Source organism: Ornithorhynchus anatinus, chromosome 8, assembly GCF_004115215.2.
Source record: "Ornithorhynchus anatinus isolate Pmale09 chromosome 8, mOrnAna1.pri.v4, whole genome shotgun sequence".
In the NCBI taxonomy this organism is placed as follows: domain Eukaryota; kingdom Metazoa; phylum Chordata; class Mammalia; order Monotremata; family Ornithorhynchidae; genus Ornithorhynchus; species Ornithorhynchus anatinus.
Window position 1 is genome coordinate 5,928,150 of NC_041735.1, and position 15,743 is coordinate 5,943,892.

The following is a 15,743-nucleotide window of genomic DNA, read 5'->3' on the forward strand; positions in this document are numbered from 1 at the left end:
GGGAAGGGAGAACTGGAACTCAATCCCCACTGGACAGATGAGGAAAATCAAGGCCCAGGGAAGTTAGAGTGTGAGGCCCACGTGGGGCAGGGACTGCACCCAACCTGATTAGCTTGCATCTACCCCATCGCTTAATACAGTTCTGGGCACATAGTAAGTGCTTAACGTGTGCCATGATTGTTATTATTATGAGGGAGTCGCCCAAGATGCCACAGTAGGCAAGGGGTGAAGCTGGGACTTGGACTCAGCCCTTGCTCTCTCCACTAGGCTACACTGCTTCTCCAGTGGCTTGGAAGCGGGCAGATCCTGGGCTGGGAAAAGTGGGAAGGGGATCTTGGCGAGAGGCAGGAGGGTGAGCTGGTCTGCAGGGGGACGGGGGAAATGAGGATGGAAGGGCAAAGATGAGGCCAATCTCAGAAGTTGCAGAGCTGCATCAAAAAGAGCAGGTCCTCTGCCTCCCGCCTCCCCCCGACCGCGCGGCCCTGAGCTACAGGGGCAGCAGCCTCCCCGATGACCTTTGCACGTGTCCCAGGAGGGGCTGGTCACTGGGTCACAGGGGCAGCCAGGAAATAAGAGTTAATAACACATCCTGGGTGGTCAAAGTCACTCCCAAGATGACAACCCAGCAGTACAAACTCTGACCTCCTTCCCACTTCTTCCCTAGCGAGTCCTCCAAAATAATAATAATCGTGGTATTTGTTAAGTGCTTAGTATGTGCCAAGCACTGTTCTAAGCACTAGGATAGATTCAAGGTAGTCTGGTGGGACACAGTCCCTGTCCTACGGGGGGCTCGCAGTCTTGATCCCCATTTGACAGATGAGGAGACTGAGGTCCAGAGAAGTGAAGTGACTTGCCCGAGGTCACGCAGCAGACCCAGCGCTTAGTACATTGCCTGGCACATAGTAAGTGCTTAACAAATACTATAATTATTATTACTATTATGTGGAGGAGCTGGGATTAGAATCTGTGCCCTCTGACTCCCGGGCCCGTGCTCTTTCCACTAGGCCATGCTGCCTTCAGGCCAAGTCCCTCCATCTGCAGCAGCTGATCCGGGCTAACCATCATGTGCTGGTGGAAAGTACACAGGCGAGGGAGTCGGGAGACCATGGTTCGAATCCCGGTTACACCGCTTGGCTGCTGTGTGACCTTGAGCCACTCACTTAACTTCTCTGTGCTTCTGTTTCCTTATCTGTAAAATGGGGTTCAATTCCCCTCTTCCTTTTCCCCTTAGACTGTGAGCCCCACGTGGGACAGGGATAGTTTCCAATCTGCTTGTGGTCAGTCAATCGAATCTATTGAGTGCCTACTGTGTGCAGAGCACTGTACTAAGTGCTTGAAGAGTACAGTATAGCAGTAAACAGACACATTCCCCGCCCACAACGAGCTGACAGTCTATTGCATTATGTAATAATAATAATTATGGTATTTGTTAAGCACTTACTTATGTGCCAAGCACTGTTCTAAGTGCTGGGGTAGTTACAAGGTCATCAGGTTGTCCCTCATGGGGCTCACAGTCTTAATTCCCATTTTACAGATGCGGTAACTGAGTGCCAGAGAAGTTAAGTGACTTGCTCAAGGTCACGCGGCAGTCATGTGGAGGAGCCAGGATTAGAACCCACGTCCTCTGACTCCCAAGCCCGCGCTCCTGCCACTAGACCATGCTGCTTCCAGGGCTCTAGACTGTAAATTCCTTGTGGGCAGGCAACATATCCATCAGTTCTATTATAGTGTACTCTCCCAAGTGCTTAGTACAGTTCTCTGCACGCAGTAAGCACTCAATAAATACCAATGATCAATCGACTGCATGGGAAGCAGCGTGGCTCAGTGGAAAGAGCCCGGGCTTGGGAGTCGGAGGTCATGGGTTCGAATCCCAGCTCTGCCACTCGTCAGCTGTGTGACTCTGGGCAGGTCACTTTACTTCTCTGTGCCTCAGTTACCTCATCTGTAAAATGGGGATTAACTGTGAGCCTCACGTGGGACAACCTGATGACCCTGTATCTACCCCAGCACTTAGAACAGTGCTCTGCACATAGTAAGAGCTTAACAAATGCCAACATCATTATTATTACTACAGCATTTGCCTCTGGTAAGTGCAAAATAAATAAATGGACGCTTAGTGCTCGGCCCGTAGTAAGCGCTTGACAAATATCATAATTATTACTATTATCATTAGGCTGGGTTCCTGGGGCAGGTTGACTCCAGTGGATATTCCTCATTGTGCCCTTGTTGTTTTGATCCCTGGGGGACAAACAGAAAGTCGCCAGGCTGTGAAGCATCCTCGAGGAGCTACCACGCTCCACTGGACAGTGCTCTGCCCTCAGCTCAGGGCAGGGACTTGGGTCAGAGGCTCCAGCTTTCCCCTCACATGGTCCTAGTCAGAAACACGATTACTGTGTGCAAAGGTGTTGCCCTCTCTTAATTATTTACTTAGCCCCAAACTTCTCCCTCACTAGGGCCATGGCTAGGAAGTAGCATGTTCGGACCAGTTTTACTCCAGGCAAGTCTAGGGAAAGGATTCCCTCTCCTTGAGAGACAGGAGAAGCTATGGGAGACCGGACTAAGAATAATAATCGCAATGATAATGACGATGATGATAATGATGGTATTTGTTAAGGGCTTACTATGTGCCAGGCACTGTACTGAGCGCTGGGGAGGATACAAGCAAATCGGGTTGGTCACAGTCCCTGTCCCATGTGGGGCTCACAGTCTCAATCTCCCTTTCACAGATGAGGTCACTGAGGCCCAGAGAAGTGAAGGGACTTGCCCGAGGTCACACAGCAGACGAGTGGCGGAGCTGGGATTAGAACCCATGACCTTCTGACGCCCGGGCCCATGCTCCCGTCACTATGCCATGCTGCTTCTCAATAATAATAATAATAATAATAATAACAATAGTATTTGTTAAGTGCTTAATATGTGCCAAGCACTGCTCCCAGTACTGGGGTAGGTAATAATAATAATAATGTTGGTATTTGTTAAGCGCTTACTATGTGCAGAGCACTGTTCTAAGCGCTGGGGTCAACACAGGGGAATCAGGTTGTCCCACGTGGGGCTCACAGTCTTAATCCCCATTTTACAGATGAGGGAACTGAGGCACAGAGAAGTTAAGTGACTTGCCCACAGTCACACAGCTGACAAGTGGCAGAGCTGGGATTCGAACTCATGAGCCCTGACTCCAAAGCCCATGCTCTTTCCACTGCGCCACACTGCTTCTCAAGTTAATTACAAGTACAAGGTACAAGTACAAGGTACAAGTTAATTAAGTTGGACACAGACCCTGTCCAACCTTAGGCCCACAGTCTTAATCCCCATTTTACAGATGAAGGAACTGAGGCAAAAAGAAGTGAAGTGATTTGCCCAAGGTCACAGTATGCACTGTATGCACTGTATGCACAGTATGCACAGTATGCACTTAACAAATACCATCATCATTATTATTATTACATAGAGTAGCTGGTTCTCCCCTTTAATCAGATTCCAGGAGCAAATCTGTTTCCACTTGTCCTAAATCAGTTTGAAAGTCCTGAACTTTGACGTTGGGAGTCTGTTTGTGCCAGTTTCTAAAAGTCCACACTGTCACACACACATACACACACATACACACACACAGCTCTAGCCCCTTTGGCTGGCAGCATGTAAACACACTTTTTAAAGTGTTTAAGCACTTTATAACTTGAAAACCTACACTGGGACTCCACAGTGAAACAGGGGACAGAGCAGTGTGGCTTAATGGATAGAGCAGGAAAACTTGGGTACTGGATCTTGGCTTCACCCTGTGTCATCGTGGGCTAAATCACATCACTCCTCTGTGCCTCAGTTCCCTCAGTTGTACATTAGGGATAAAGTTCCCATTCTCTCTCCCCTTTAGACTATGATTCCCATATAATAATAATATGATGGTATTTGTTAAGCACTTGGTATTGGTATTTGGTAATCAGGCGTGTCCAGCCTGATTAACCTGTTTGTACCCCAGTGCTTAATGCAGTGCTCCGCAAAGAGTGTGGGCTTAAAAAATACCATATTATTAGCTTCATCAGCCTGATGGAGCAAATATCTTTCTATCCTAGTACTTGCCTCAACACCTAGTGCACACAGTATATATCAATCAATCAATGGCATTTATTATATATTTTCGTTACCCTATTTATTTTGTTAATGAATTGTACATCGCCTTGATTCTATTTAGTTGCCATTGTTTTTACGAGATGTTCTTCCCCTTGACGCTGTTTAGTGCCATCGTTCTCGTCTGTCCGTCTCCCCCGATTAGACTGTAAGCCCGTCAAACGGCAGGGACTGTCTCTATCTGTTGCCGACTTGTTCATCCCAAGCGCTTAGTACAGTGCTCTGCACATAGTAAGCGCTCAATAAATACTATTGAAAGAATTGAGCATTTACTGCATGCAGAGCACTGAACTAAACACTTGGGAGAATATAAGAGTTGGTAGACACATTCTCTGCCCACAAAGGAGCTTTCAGCATAGACGCGGGGAGAACAATATTATTATTATTATAATCAGAGAAGCAGCAAAGCCTCGTGGAAAGAGCCTGGGCCTGGGAGTCAGAGGACTGTCAATTTGCTTGCTGTACAAATCACTTAGCTTCTTGGTGCCTCATTTTTCTCATCTGCAAAATGGGAATAAAATACCCGCTTGCCCTCTCCTGCCCTGTTCTTCAACAGAACAAGCCTAAACTGTGGATGAGAATTGGGGGAAAGGTAAAGTATCTCTTAGCCCTCGGATTAGACATGAATCCCAATCTCCTGTTTGTTCTGTTTTATGATATTTGTTCAGTGCTTACTATGTGTCAAGCACTGTTCTAAGGAGTGGGGTAGATACAAGTTTACACAGTGCCTTTCCCACAAGGGACTCACAGCCTAAGTAGGAGGGAGAGGGAGTATTTAATACCCATTTTACAGTTCAGGAAATTAAGGCCCAGAGAAGGGAAAGGAGTTGCCCGAGATATTAGAGCAAGAAATTGGCAGAGTCGAGATTAGAACCCTAGTCCTCTGACTCCCAGGCCTGGGCTCCTTCTACTAGGTCACGCCGCTTGTCTGCTTGCTTCTTATCTCCGATAAAACATACAGAGCATGGCGTTCACTCTGTAGTCCTACTTTCCATGTTCCCTTTTGCGATATCCCAGCTCCCACTCCCACAGTTCCCGGGGCCCAAACTCCAAGTTTTCCGAACAAACGGGGTGTCCTTCCGCTCCCGGCATCACCTGCCATTTCCTCATTCTCTCGGCAGAGCTCCCTGGTGGCTTCTTTCTCTCCGAACAGACTCTTCAGGATGGCGATGGCGATGGGCAGCATCATGGCAGTGGAAGCGGTGTTGCTTAGCCACATGGACAGGAAGGAAGTGGTCATCATCATCCCCAGGATGAGCCTGAGGGCAGTCAAACCGGACAAGAGATGAGGGTGGCGAGGGTGGAGAGGGTGGAGAGGGCGGTAAAGGTGGCAAAGGAGGTGAAGATGGTGAGGAGGGTGAGGGTGGCGAGGGTGGCGAGGGCGGCAAGAGGGGCGGTAACTGCACCAATTCTATCTGAGCAGTTGAGAGGCTTTGTTGGGCTGGGCTAGTGGCCACCTCAGTCACTTACTACTCTACTACTACTACTAATACTAATAATAATTGTGGTATTTATTAAGCACCCACTATGAGCCTGGCAGTGTTCTAAGCACTGGGGTGGATACAAGCAAATCAGGTTGGCCACAGTTCCTGTCCCCCATGGGGCTCACAGTCTTAATCTCCACTTTACAGATGAGGTCACTGAGGCCCAGAGAAGGGAAGTGACTTGCCCAAGGTCACACAGCAGACAAGTGGGGAAATTGGGATTAGAACTCAGATCCTTCTGACTCCCAGGCCCGGGCTCTGGCCACTAGGCCATCCCTACTACTACGACTCCTACTACTACCTAAGTGTTTTGTTAAGCACAGTTACTATGTGCCAAATACTCTGCTAAGGGCTGGGGGAATAGTAATAATTATTATTCTTACTAATTATTATTAGTGATAATAATTCATAAGTATAAGAATTGGGGGCTTGGTTAAGCACTTACTAAGTGCCAAGAACGGTACTAAACGCTGGGGGAGTTACACGGTCATCAGGTTCCACATAGGCTCACGGTCTAAGGAGGAGGAGAAAAGGTGTTGAATCTCCATGAGGAAAATGGCAAACATTTATTTTAACCTTGGTGGAAATCCCGACGGGCTTTTCGGACTCAGGTGCCTCCCTACCGCTAGCGTCAAACTCGTTGCTGCCAGTGCCCATATTGGCCCACCCGGTTAACTCAAAAGTAGAAGGAATAATGGCAAACCAGAGGTAATATAATGAGCTAAACTAGATGAGGTAACTGAGGCCCAGAGAAACCAAGTGACTTGCCCAAGGTCACCCAACAGACAAGCAGTGGATCCGGGATTAGAATCCAGCTCCCAGGACTGTGCTCTATCCACCAGACCACACTGCTTCCATGCTCCAGCTTGGTGCTGAACCAGCACAGCACCAGGTCTCGGTTCCTACGTAGACTAGGCTTGGGCTTGGGGAGTCCAGTATGAAGCTTCAACTCCACCCACTAATCCCTAACCTCCCCTCTCCTCCCAATAAGTAGGAAGTCACCAGTCTCTAAAAGATCTAACTCCAGTCACATCATCATTCAGAAAGCCCACCCTTCTGAGAGCCCCCTGCAAACTGGTCACTAATTTACCAGTTAGAAATCAATCTTGTAGTTAGTGGACGTGAAACTGTACTAAGCACCTGGGAGGGTACAAAAGAGGAAGTAGACACAATCTACTAGAGAAGCAGCGTGGCTTAGTGGCAACAGCCTGGGTTTGGGAGTCAGAGGACATGGGTTCAAATACCGGCTGCACCACCTGTCTGCTGTGGGACCCTGGGCAAGCCACTTAACTTCTCTGTCCCTCAATTATGTCATCCTTAAAACAGGGATTAAGACTGTGAGCTCCAAGTGGGACAACCTGACTACCTTGTACGTACCCCAGCGCTTAGAACAGTGCTTGGCATATAGTAAGTGCTTGACAAATACCATAATCATTATAATCATTATTATTATTAATCCCCACCCTCAAAAAGTCAAAGGACCTTGAGCTAAAGTAGCCAAGCCATCATGGGAGGAAAACGCGCGTTGCAAAGGGCAACATGGACTTTGTAAAGACTCAGCATAGGAAGTCGGCTGAATCTGGGTCCAGGCAGTCATTGGTGTTAATGAATAAAGTCCAAACTGAATTCCTTCAGGAAGCCTTACAATGTGTACATATCCCTTAACCCTTACAACTGGACAGAGATCTGGCCCTCCAGGAGAGACGAAGCCGGAACACCAGAGTCTAAATGAGCTGAAAGCCTCCCAATCCCATCCTTCCATACACAGCTGGAGGTATCCACTCATCTTCCTTACTAAAGAGAGGTTCACCTAGAGAAGCAGTGTAGAAGTAGTAATAATGTTGGTATTTGTTAAGCACTTACTAGGTGCCGAGCACTGTTCTAAGCGCTGGGGTAGACATAGGGGAATCAGGTTGTCCCACGTGGGGCTCACAGTCTTAATCCCCATTTTACAGATGAGGGAACTGAGGCACAGAGAAGTTAAGTGACTTGCCCACAGTCACACAGCCGACAAGTGGCAGAGCTGGGATTCGAACTCATGAGCCCTGACTCCAAAGCCTGTGCTCTTTCCACTGAGCCACGCTGCTTCTCGTAGTGTAGTGGTGTGTAATGTGGTCTAGTGGATAGAGCAAGGGCCTGGGAGTCAGAAGGTCATGGGTTCTAATCCCAGTTTCACCATTTGTCTGCTGTGTGACCTTGGGCAAGTCACTTCATTTCTCTGGGCCTCAGTTATCTAATGTAAAATGAGGATTGAGACTGTGAGCCCCACAGGGGACAGGGACATCGTCCAACCCGACTTGCTTGTATCCACCCTAGTGCTTAGTACAGTGCCTGGAAGTAGTAAGTGCTTCACAGATACCATAATTATTATTACTGTAGCCCTGTGGAAAGAACACAGCCCTGGGAGTCAGAGGACCTCCGTTCCAATTCCAGCTCTGCCATCTGCCTACTTTGTGACCTTAGGCAAGTTTGTGCATTCATTCATTCATTTAATCATATTTATTGAGCACTTACTGTGTGCAGAGCATGCACTAAGGCTTGGGAGAGTACAATATAATAATAAACAGACACATTCCCTGCCCACAATGAGCTTACAGTCTAGAGCTTGGGGAGACAGACGTAAATAGAAATAAATAAATAAATAACAGATATGTACATAAGTGCTGTGGGGATGGGAGTGGGGAAGAGCAAAGGGAGCAAGTCAGGGTGGCGCAGAAGGGAGTGGGAGAAGAGAAAAAGTGGGGCTTAGTCTGGGAAGCCCTCTTGGAGGAGATGTGCCTTCAGTAAAGCTTTGAAGGGGGTGAGAGTCATTGTCTGACAGATCTGAGGAGAGACGGTGTTGCAGGCCAGAGGCAGGATGTGGATGAGATAGATGAGACTGAGGCACAGTAAAAAGGTCGGCATTAGAGGAGCAAAATATGCGGGCTGGGTTGTAGTAGGAGGGTAGTGAGGTGAGGCAGGAAGGGGGGAGGTGATTGACTGATTTGAAGCCAATGGTGTGGAGTTTTTGTCAGGACTGGGTTGTTCAGGGGAAGTCGGGGAGGAGCCCGTCGGCCCGCGTTGGCCCATTACCTGGCCGGCTGGACGCCCACCATCATCAGGACTTTCAGAGCAATTCGGCGGTGCAGGTTCCACTCTTCAATGGCTGAAGCCATGATCAGCCCGCTGAGGAAGAGGAAGTTGGTGTCCAGGAAGTACTGCGGGCAGACCTTGCTGGAAGGCAGGATCCCCATGAAAGGAAACAAGACGATGGGGAGGAGAGCTGTCACCGACAGGGGCAGGGCCTCTGTGCACCAGTACAGGGCCATGAGCAGGATGACGAAGAGGCACTTTCCTTCCTGAAAGAAGAGAGGAAGATAGAATAATAATGACGGTGGTATTTGTTAAGCACCTACTACGTGCCAGACGTTTGGTAGACACGAGGTAATTAGGCTGGATACAGTCCTTGTCCCACATGGGGATCCCAGTCTTAATCCTTAAGTGAGGGAACTGAGGCCCAGAGAGTGTCTCTGTTGCCGAATTGTACTTTCCAAACACTTGAAAAAGAGGAGAGGAAGATAGAATAATAATGACGATGGTATTTGTTAAGCACTTACTACGTGCCAGACATTTGGGTAGACACAAGGTAATCAGGCTGGACACAGTCCCTGTCCCACATGGGGGGCCCAGTCTTAATCCCTAGATGAGGGAACTGAGGCCCAGAGAAGTATCTCTATCCGTTGTTGAATTGTACTTTCCAAATGCTGAGTACAGTGCTCTGCACACAGTAAGCGCTCAGTAAATACAATTGAATGAATTTGCCCAAGGTCACACAGCAGACAATAATAATAATAATGATAATAATGATGTATTTGTTAAGTGCTTAATTATGTGCCAGGCACTGTACTAAGAACTGGGTGGATACAATCAGATCAGGTTGGACACAGTCCCTGTCCCATGCGGAGCTCACAGTCTCATTCCCCATTTTACAGATGAGGCCACTGAGACACAGAGAAGTGAAGTAACTTTCCCCAGGTCACACAGCAGACTTGTGGTGGAGTTGGGATTCAAACCCATGACTTTATGACTCTCAGGCCCGTGCTCTACCCACTACTCCATGCTGCTTCTCGGTTGCATAGTTCTGTCATTCAAATGACACAAGGTTGGTATTTTAAAGTGGTGGAGCTGGCATTAGAATCCACGTCTTCTGACTCCCAAGCCTGTGCTCTTGCCATCAGGCCACACTGCTTCTTATATGGCAACTGCAGGTGTGGGGATTATGTTAGAGCTGTGGATGTTACAGGCGCCATGATTGTAGATTTGGGGTTACAAGTGCTATGATTCCAGATGTGTACTCGCCCAGAGGTTGATAACCAGGCCAAGTTTCAGGTTACAAGCATCTGTGTTTCAGAGGACAGCTAGAGGATATACTCTTACAAGAAACAGTGGAGAGAGCATGGGCCTGGGAGTCAGAAGGACCTGGGTTCTAATCCCGACTCCATCACTTATCTGCTGTGTGACCTCAGACAAGTAGCTTCACTTCTGTGGGCCTCTGTTACAGCTGTAAAATAGGGATTAAGAATGGGAGCCCCATGTGGGACATGGCCCATGTCCAACCTGATTAGCCTATACCTACTCTAGCCTTTAGAACAGTGTCTAACACAAAGTAAGCGCTTAAGAAATACCATAAAAAACCCAAAAGCAATGTTTCTTCTACGAAATGCTGCTCCTTACCAAACCTGTATCTTCCTCTTGCACTTAAATATGTATTTGTCTGTGTCCATCCTCGGTACTAATATAAAAATGTTCCATTTTATATATTCTTTCATTCATTCAGTCATTGTGCAGAGCACACAGAGCGCTTGGGAGAACACAACATAACAATAAACAGACACACTCCTTGCCCACAACACTCTTAAAGTCTATTCTGATTCCACTCCTTGTCTGGGAATCAGAGGACCAGGATTCTAAACCCAGCTCTGTCCCTTGCCAGCTATGTGACTTTGGGAAAGTCACTTAGCGTCTCGTTACCTCAATTTCCTCATCTACAAAGCAAGGATTGAATACCTTTTCTCCCTACTAAGACTGTGAACCCCTTGTGTGTCCGATATCTACAGTTATCGTTCCACAGAATACAACCATAGAGGAGTTGGGGAAGCAGGAATGCAAGAGAAGTATTTGGTAAAGAAAACACAAGCAGGAGGAGAACAGCTCTTGTTAATCCCAGATTATTTGCTTCCAGCCCCAAACCTGAAAATCCCTGTGGGAATGGATGGCCTTCTCTCTGGGAAGCCGGGGCAGGGAAACTATTCGGGGTCTACAGTTCCTCCTAACCTGCTCCTTGGGAGAGCAGACTCCAGCATTAGCTAGGATCAATTGAGGGAAAGGCAGTGAAAACCCAGCCTGGATGGCTACAACTCTTTATTTTTTACGGTATTTGTTAAGTGCTCCCGAGCCCGACTTAGAACCGTTGTGATATTTTCATTCATTCATTCACTCATTCTGTCATATTTATTGAGCTCTTACTCTGTGCAGAGCACTATACTAGGCGCTTGGGAGAGTACGATGCAACAATATGCAGACACAGTCTGCAGACACAGATACCATTGAATGAATGAATGAATAAATTATTCTCCCCATTTTACAGATGAAGAAACAGAGGCTCAGAGAAGCTGTGACCCATCCAGGGTCACACGGCAGCCAAGTGGCAGAGCCAGGACTACAGCAGCTCTCCTGACTCCTGGTTGTTTGCCACTTTCACTAGGCTCCTCTCCCACCCATTGTCCTAATAATGATAATAAAAAGGATGATGGTATTTGTTAAGCCCTTACTTTGTGTCAAGCACTGTGCTAAGCGCTGGGGTAGATACAAGATAATCAGGTGGGACACAGTCTCTTCCCACATGGGGCTCACAGTCTTAATCCCTTACAGAAGAGGGAACTGAGGCACAGAGAAGTTAAGTGACTGGCCCCCAATCATGCAGCAGTGGTGGAGCCGGGATTTTTATTAACAGTAATAATAATAATAATAATAGTATCTGTTAAGTGTTTGCTACGTGTCAGGCACTGTGCACTGGGGAGGACATGAGCAAATTGAGTTGGACACAATCCCCATCCCATGAGTGGCCCACAGTCTCAATCTCCATTTTACAGATGACGTAACTGAAGCCCAGAGAAGTGAAGTGACTTGCTCAAGTTCACATAGCGGACAAGTGAGAAGCCGCGTGGCTTAGGGGAAAGAGTCCAGGCTTGGAAGTCAGAGGTTGTGAGTTCTAATCCAGGCTCCTCCATTTATCGGCTGTGTGACTTTGGGCAAGTCACTTAACTTCCTGGGCCTCAGTTACCTCATCTGTAAAATGGAGATTAAGACTGTGAGCCCCACCTGGGACAAACTGTTTACCTTGTATCTACCCCAGCACTTAGAACAGTGCCTGGCACATAGTAAGAGCTTAAAAATATTATTATTAAGTGGCAGAGCCAGGATTAGAACCCAGATCCTTCTGACTCCCAGGCCGATGCTCTATCCACTAAGCCATTCTGCTTCCGTGAGTCAGACTCACCCCGTGCTTGGCCTTGGGGGGAGTGATGGGTCATTAGCTGGTTTTGCCCGCTGCCCCTGGGTGAACCAAAGTCCAGGCCCACATTCCACATCCACATTTTCTAGGGGGGGGGAGGATGTCTCTTTCCCTGAACAGTGAGCCCCCACCTTGCTGCATTTGGAAAATAAATACTTTTCCAGCAGGATTAAAGTCTAGATGTTTGAGGCAGAATATACCAACTTGGAAAAAAAATGGAAAAATGCCCCATCAGGTGGTTAATTTTTGAGCTGGGAAATGATTGTCCGGTGGACAGGAGGGCTGGTTTGTTCCTGCTGCTCTCGTTCCCACCTTTCCCCCAGAACGGCGGGAACAACCAGCTAATAAGGACCTGCTCTTTGTGGGCAAAGAGGGGCAAAGGACCTGCTGGGTAGAACAAGGGCTTCGGAGTCAGAAGGTCATGGGTTCTAATTCCGGCTCCGCCAGTTGTCTGCCGCGTGATCTTGGGCAAGTCACTTTACCTTTCCATGTGTCAGTTCCCTCATCTGTAAAGTGAGGATTAAGACCATGAACCCCACGTGGGACAGGAACTGTGTCCAACCTGATTACCTTGTATCTACCGTAAGCAGCGCTTGGCACATAGCAAATGCTTAACAAATACCACAATAATTACCGTACTAAATGTTGGGAAAGAATACAGAGAAGTAGCGTGGCCTAGAAGATTGAGCACAGGCTTGGGAGTCAGAGGGATCTGGCTTCTAATCCCCATTCTGCCAATTGCTTGCTGTGTGGCCTTGGGCAAGTCACTTCACTTCCCTGTGCTCAGTTACCTCAGCCATAAAATGGAGATTAATTTTGTGAGCCCCATGTAGGACAGGGACCGTGTCCAACCTGATTATCTTGTATCTACCCCGGCACTTTTCTCCTATGAATCAACGTCTTACGTCATGGGTTCTAATCCCGGCTCCGCCTCTTGCCAGCTGTGTGACTTTGGGCAAGTCACTTCACTTCTCTGTGCCCCAGTTCCCTCATCTGTAAAATGGGATTAAAACTGTGAGCCCCACTTGGGACAACCTGATCACCTTGTATCCCCCAATGCTTAGAACAGTGCTCTGCACATAGTAAGCGCTTAACAAATACCACCATTTATTTACCATGGCAGAATTTGCGTACGCCAATAAAGCTTAGAACTATGCCATTGACAGAAACTCTCGCTAGGGTTACCTATAATGGAAAGGTCTAAGTGGAAGCGTCAAAGTTGATTCACCTGTGCTGGGCAGCAGCGACCTGAGAAAAAGTCAAAGACGGATGATCAAATGATCAAAATGTTGATCAAAGACAATGGCAGGGACTCAAGTTTTCACTGCACGGAAGCGGACAATGGTAAACCACTTCTGTATTTTTACCAAGAAAACTCTATGGATATACATATCAGAACGACTTCAGATACAGTGCTGGAAGGTGAGCCCCCCAGGTTGGAAGGCACTCAATGAGCTACTGGGGAAAAGCGGACGGCGTCTCAAAGTATCGTGGGTGTTTATGACGTGGTTGGAATAAAGACTTGGGCACCTCCGGTCGCTGACGTTGCCATATGAGAATGAGTGGCCGAAGCTGTAAAGGTATCCTTAGTATCGGAATACGGAACGTGCAGAATACGAACCAGGGAAAGCTGGAAATAGTCCAGAATGAAATGGACCGATTGAAGATCGACATCCTAGGAATAAGCAAACTGAAATGGACTGGTACTGGGCATTTCCAATCGAATGAGCACATCATCTACTACCCGGCTCATGCTGAAAAATGAAGAAATGGCTTAGTGGTAATAGTGACTAGGAAAATTACTAAGACAGTTATCAGATATAATGCTATCAATGACCAATTGATATCTGTTAAATTCAGAGGAAAACCATTCAGGTGGACGATACCTCAGGTGGACGCCCCAACGACAGATGCAGAGCAAGAAGAAACAGATGGGTTTTAAGATGAAGCACAGAGAGAGATTGATAAAAAGCTGCAAGCAAGATGTGTTGATTATCACTGGGGATCGGAATGCAAGAGTTGGTAATGGAATGGAAATGAAGGTTGTTGGAAAATACGGCCTTGGGAATAGGAATCAAGCCAGGGACGGACTTAGTGATTTTTATGAATCAAATTATCAAATGACATTTTTATTGCCAACACCTTCTTTATCCAACCTAAATGACCACTGTACACATGGACTTCACCAGATGGACTAAATAGAAATCACATCGACTGTATTATTTGCAGATAGAGATGGAGGAGTTCTATTTTGGCAGCAAAAGCAGGGCCTGGAGCTGATTGTGAAACAGATCATGAGCTTCAAAGCCCCACGGAGAGCTCACCTCCTCCAGGAGGTCTTCCCAGATGGAGTCCTCCCTTTCCCTCTGCCCCTCCTCTCTTCTCCATTCCCCCTACTCCCTCCCTCTGCTCTAGCCCATTCCCCTCCCCAGCACTTGTGTATATTTCTATATATTATTGATTACTCTATTTTGTTAATGATGTGTATTTATCTATGATTCTATTTATCTTGAGGATACTGACGCCTGACTACTTGTTTTGTTTTGTTGTCTGCCTCCCCCTTTTAGACTATCAGCCCGTTGTTGGGCAGGGATTGTCTCTGTTGCCGAATTGTACATTCCAAGCGCTTAGTACAGTGCTCTGCACACGGTAAGTGCTCAATAAATACGATTGAATGAATGAATGTGTAAACTCGGGCTAAAACTTAGAAAAATCTATCATGCCTTACAGCTGTCCAAATTCGACCTGACGGATATTCTCCCTGTATTTAAGGATTGTGTAAAAAATAGATGTGAGGCACTTAATCACACAAACAAGGAGCCAGAGAATATGTGGATGGAGATTAAAATTGTCATCAAAGTAGAAAGAGATAAGGTATTGCAAAAGGTCAGAAAACAGAAAAAAACCAAAATGGATGTTGAACATAACTCTGGAAGTAGCCAGAAAAAGGAAGGAAGCAAAAATCAGAGGACAGAGAACCTGGTTAAAGAACTGAGCTGAGAATTCCAGTGCTCAACCAGAAAGGACAAATGGGATTATTATAACAGCCTATGCAAAGTAATGGAAGTCAATAACAGATGTGGGCAGACAAGATCACTATTTCAGAAAATTAAGGAAATTAAGGGAACATTGTTATGTTGTACTATCCCAAACACTTAGTACAGTGCTCCGCACACAGTAAGAGCTCAATAAATATGATTGAATAATCACTGCTCCACTGCTTGCCTGCATGCTGTGTGGCCTTGAGAAAATCATTTAACTTCTCTGTGCCTCACTTTTCTCCTCTGTAAAATGGGGATTCAATTCCTGTTCTCCCTCCCCAGTGGACTACGAGCCACATGTAGGAGGGGGCTGGGTCCGACCTGATTATCTTCTATCCACTCCAGCTCTTAGTACAGTGCTTGTCACATAAGAAGTGCTTAACAGATGCCACAATTATTAATATTGTGTGAGCTGGGAGAGGACAACCAGCCACCAACGGAGATGTTTTTGGTCAACAGGATATCCGCATTCTATATACCCAGTCCATCTCCATGATGGTTCCACTGTGCCAAAAATTCCTCCCTCACTGATTCAAGAGCTCA

At 47.0% G+C, this 15,743-nt stretch overlaps 1 protein-coding gene across 1 annotated transcript in view; it reads right to left on the minus strand.

Moving 5' to 3' along the window:
- SLC13A3 (solute carrier family 13 member 3) overlaps positions 1–15,743 on the minus strand; it is a 53,223-nt gene that overhangs the window by 25,567 nt on the left and 11,913 nt on the right. The window contains exons 2-3 of the mRNA XM_029070838.2: positions 8,679–8,944; positions 5,218–5,381 (exon numbers count right to left, since the gene is read on the minus strand). Of these exons, the coding sequence (XP_028926671.1) occupies positions 5,218–5,381; positions 8,679–8,944 (430 nt within the window). The remainder of the gene's footprint in view (positions 1–5,217; positions 5,382–8,678; positions 8,945–15,743) is intronic.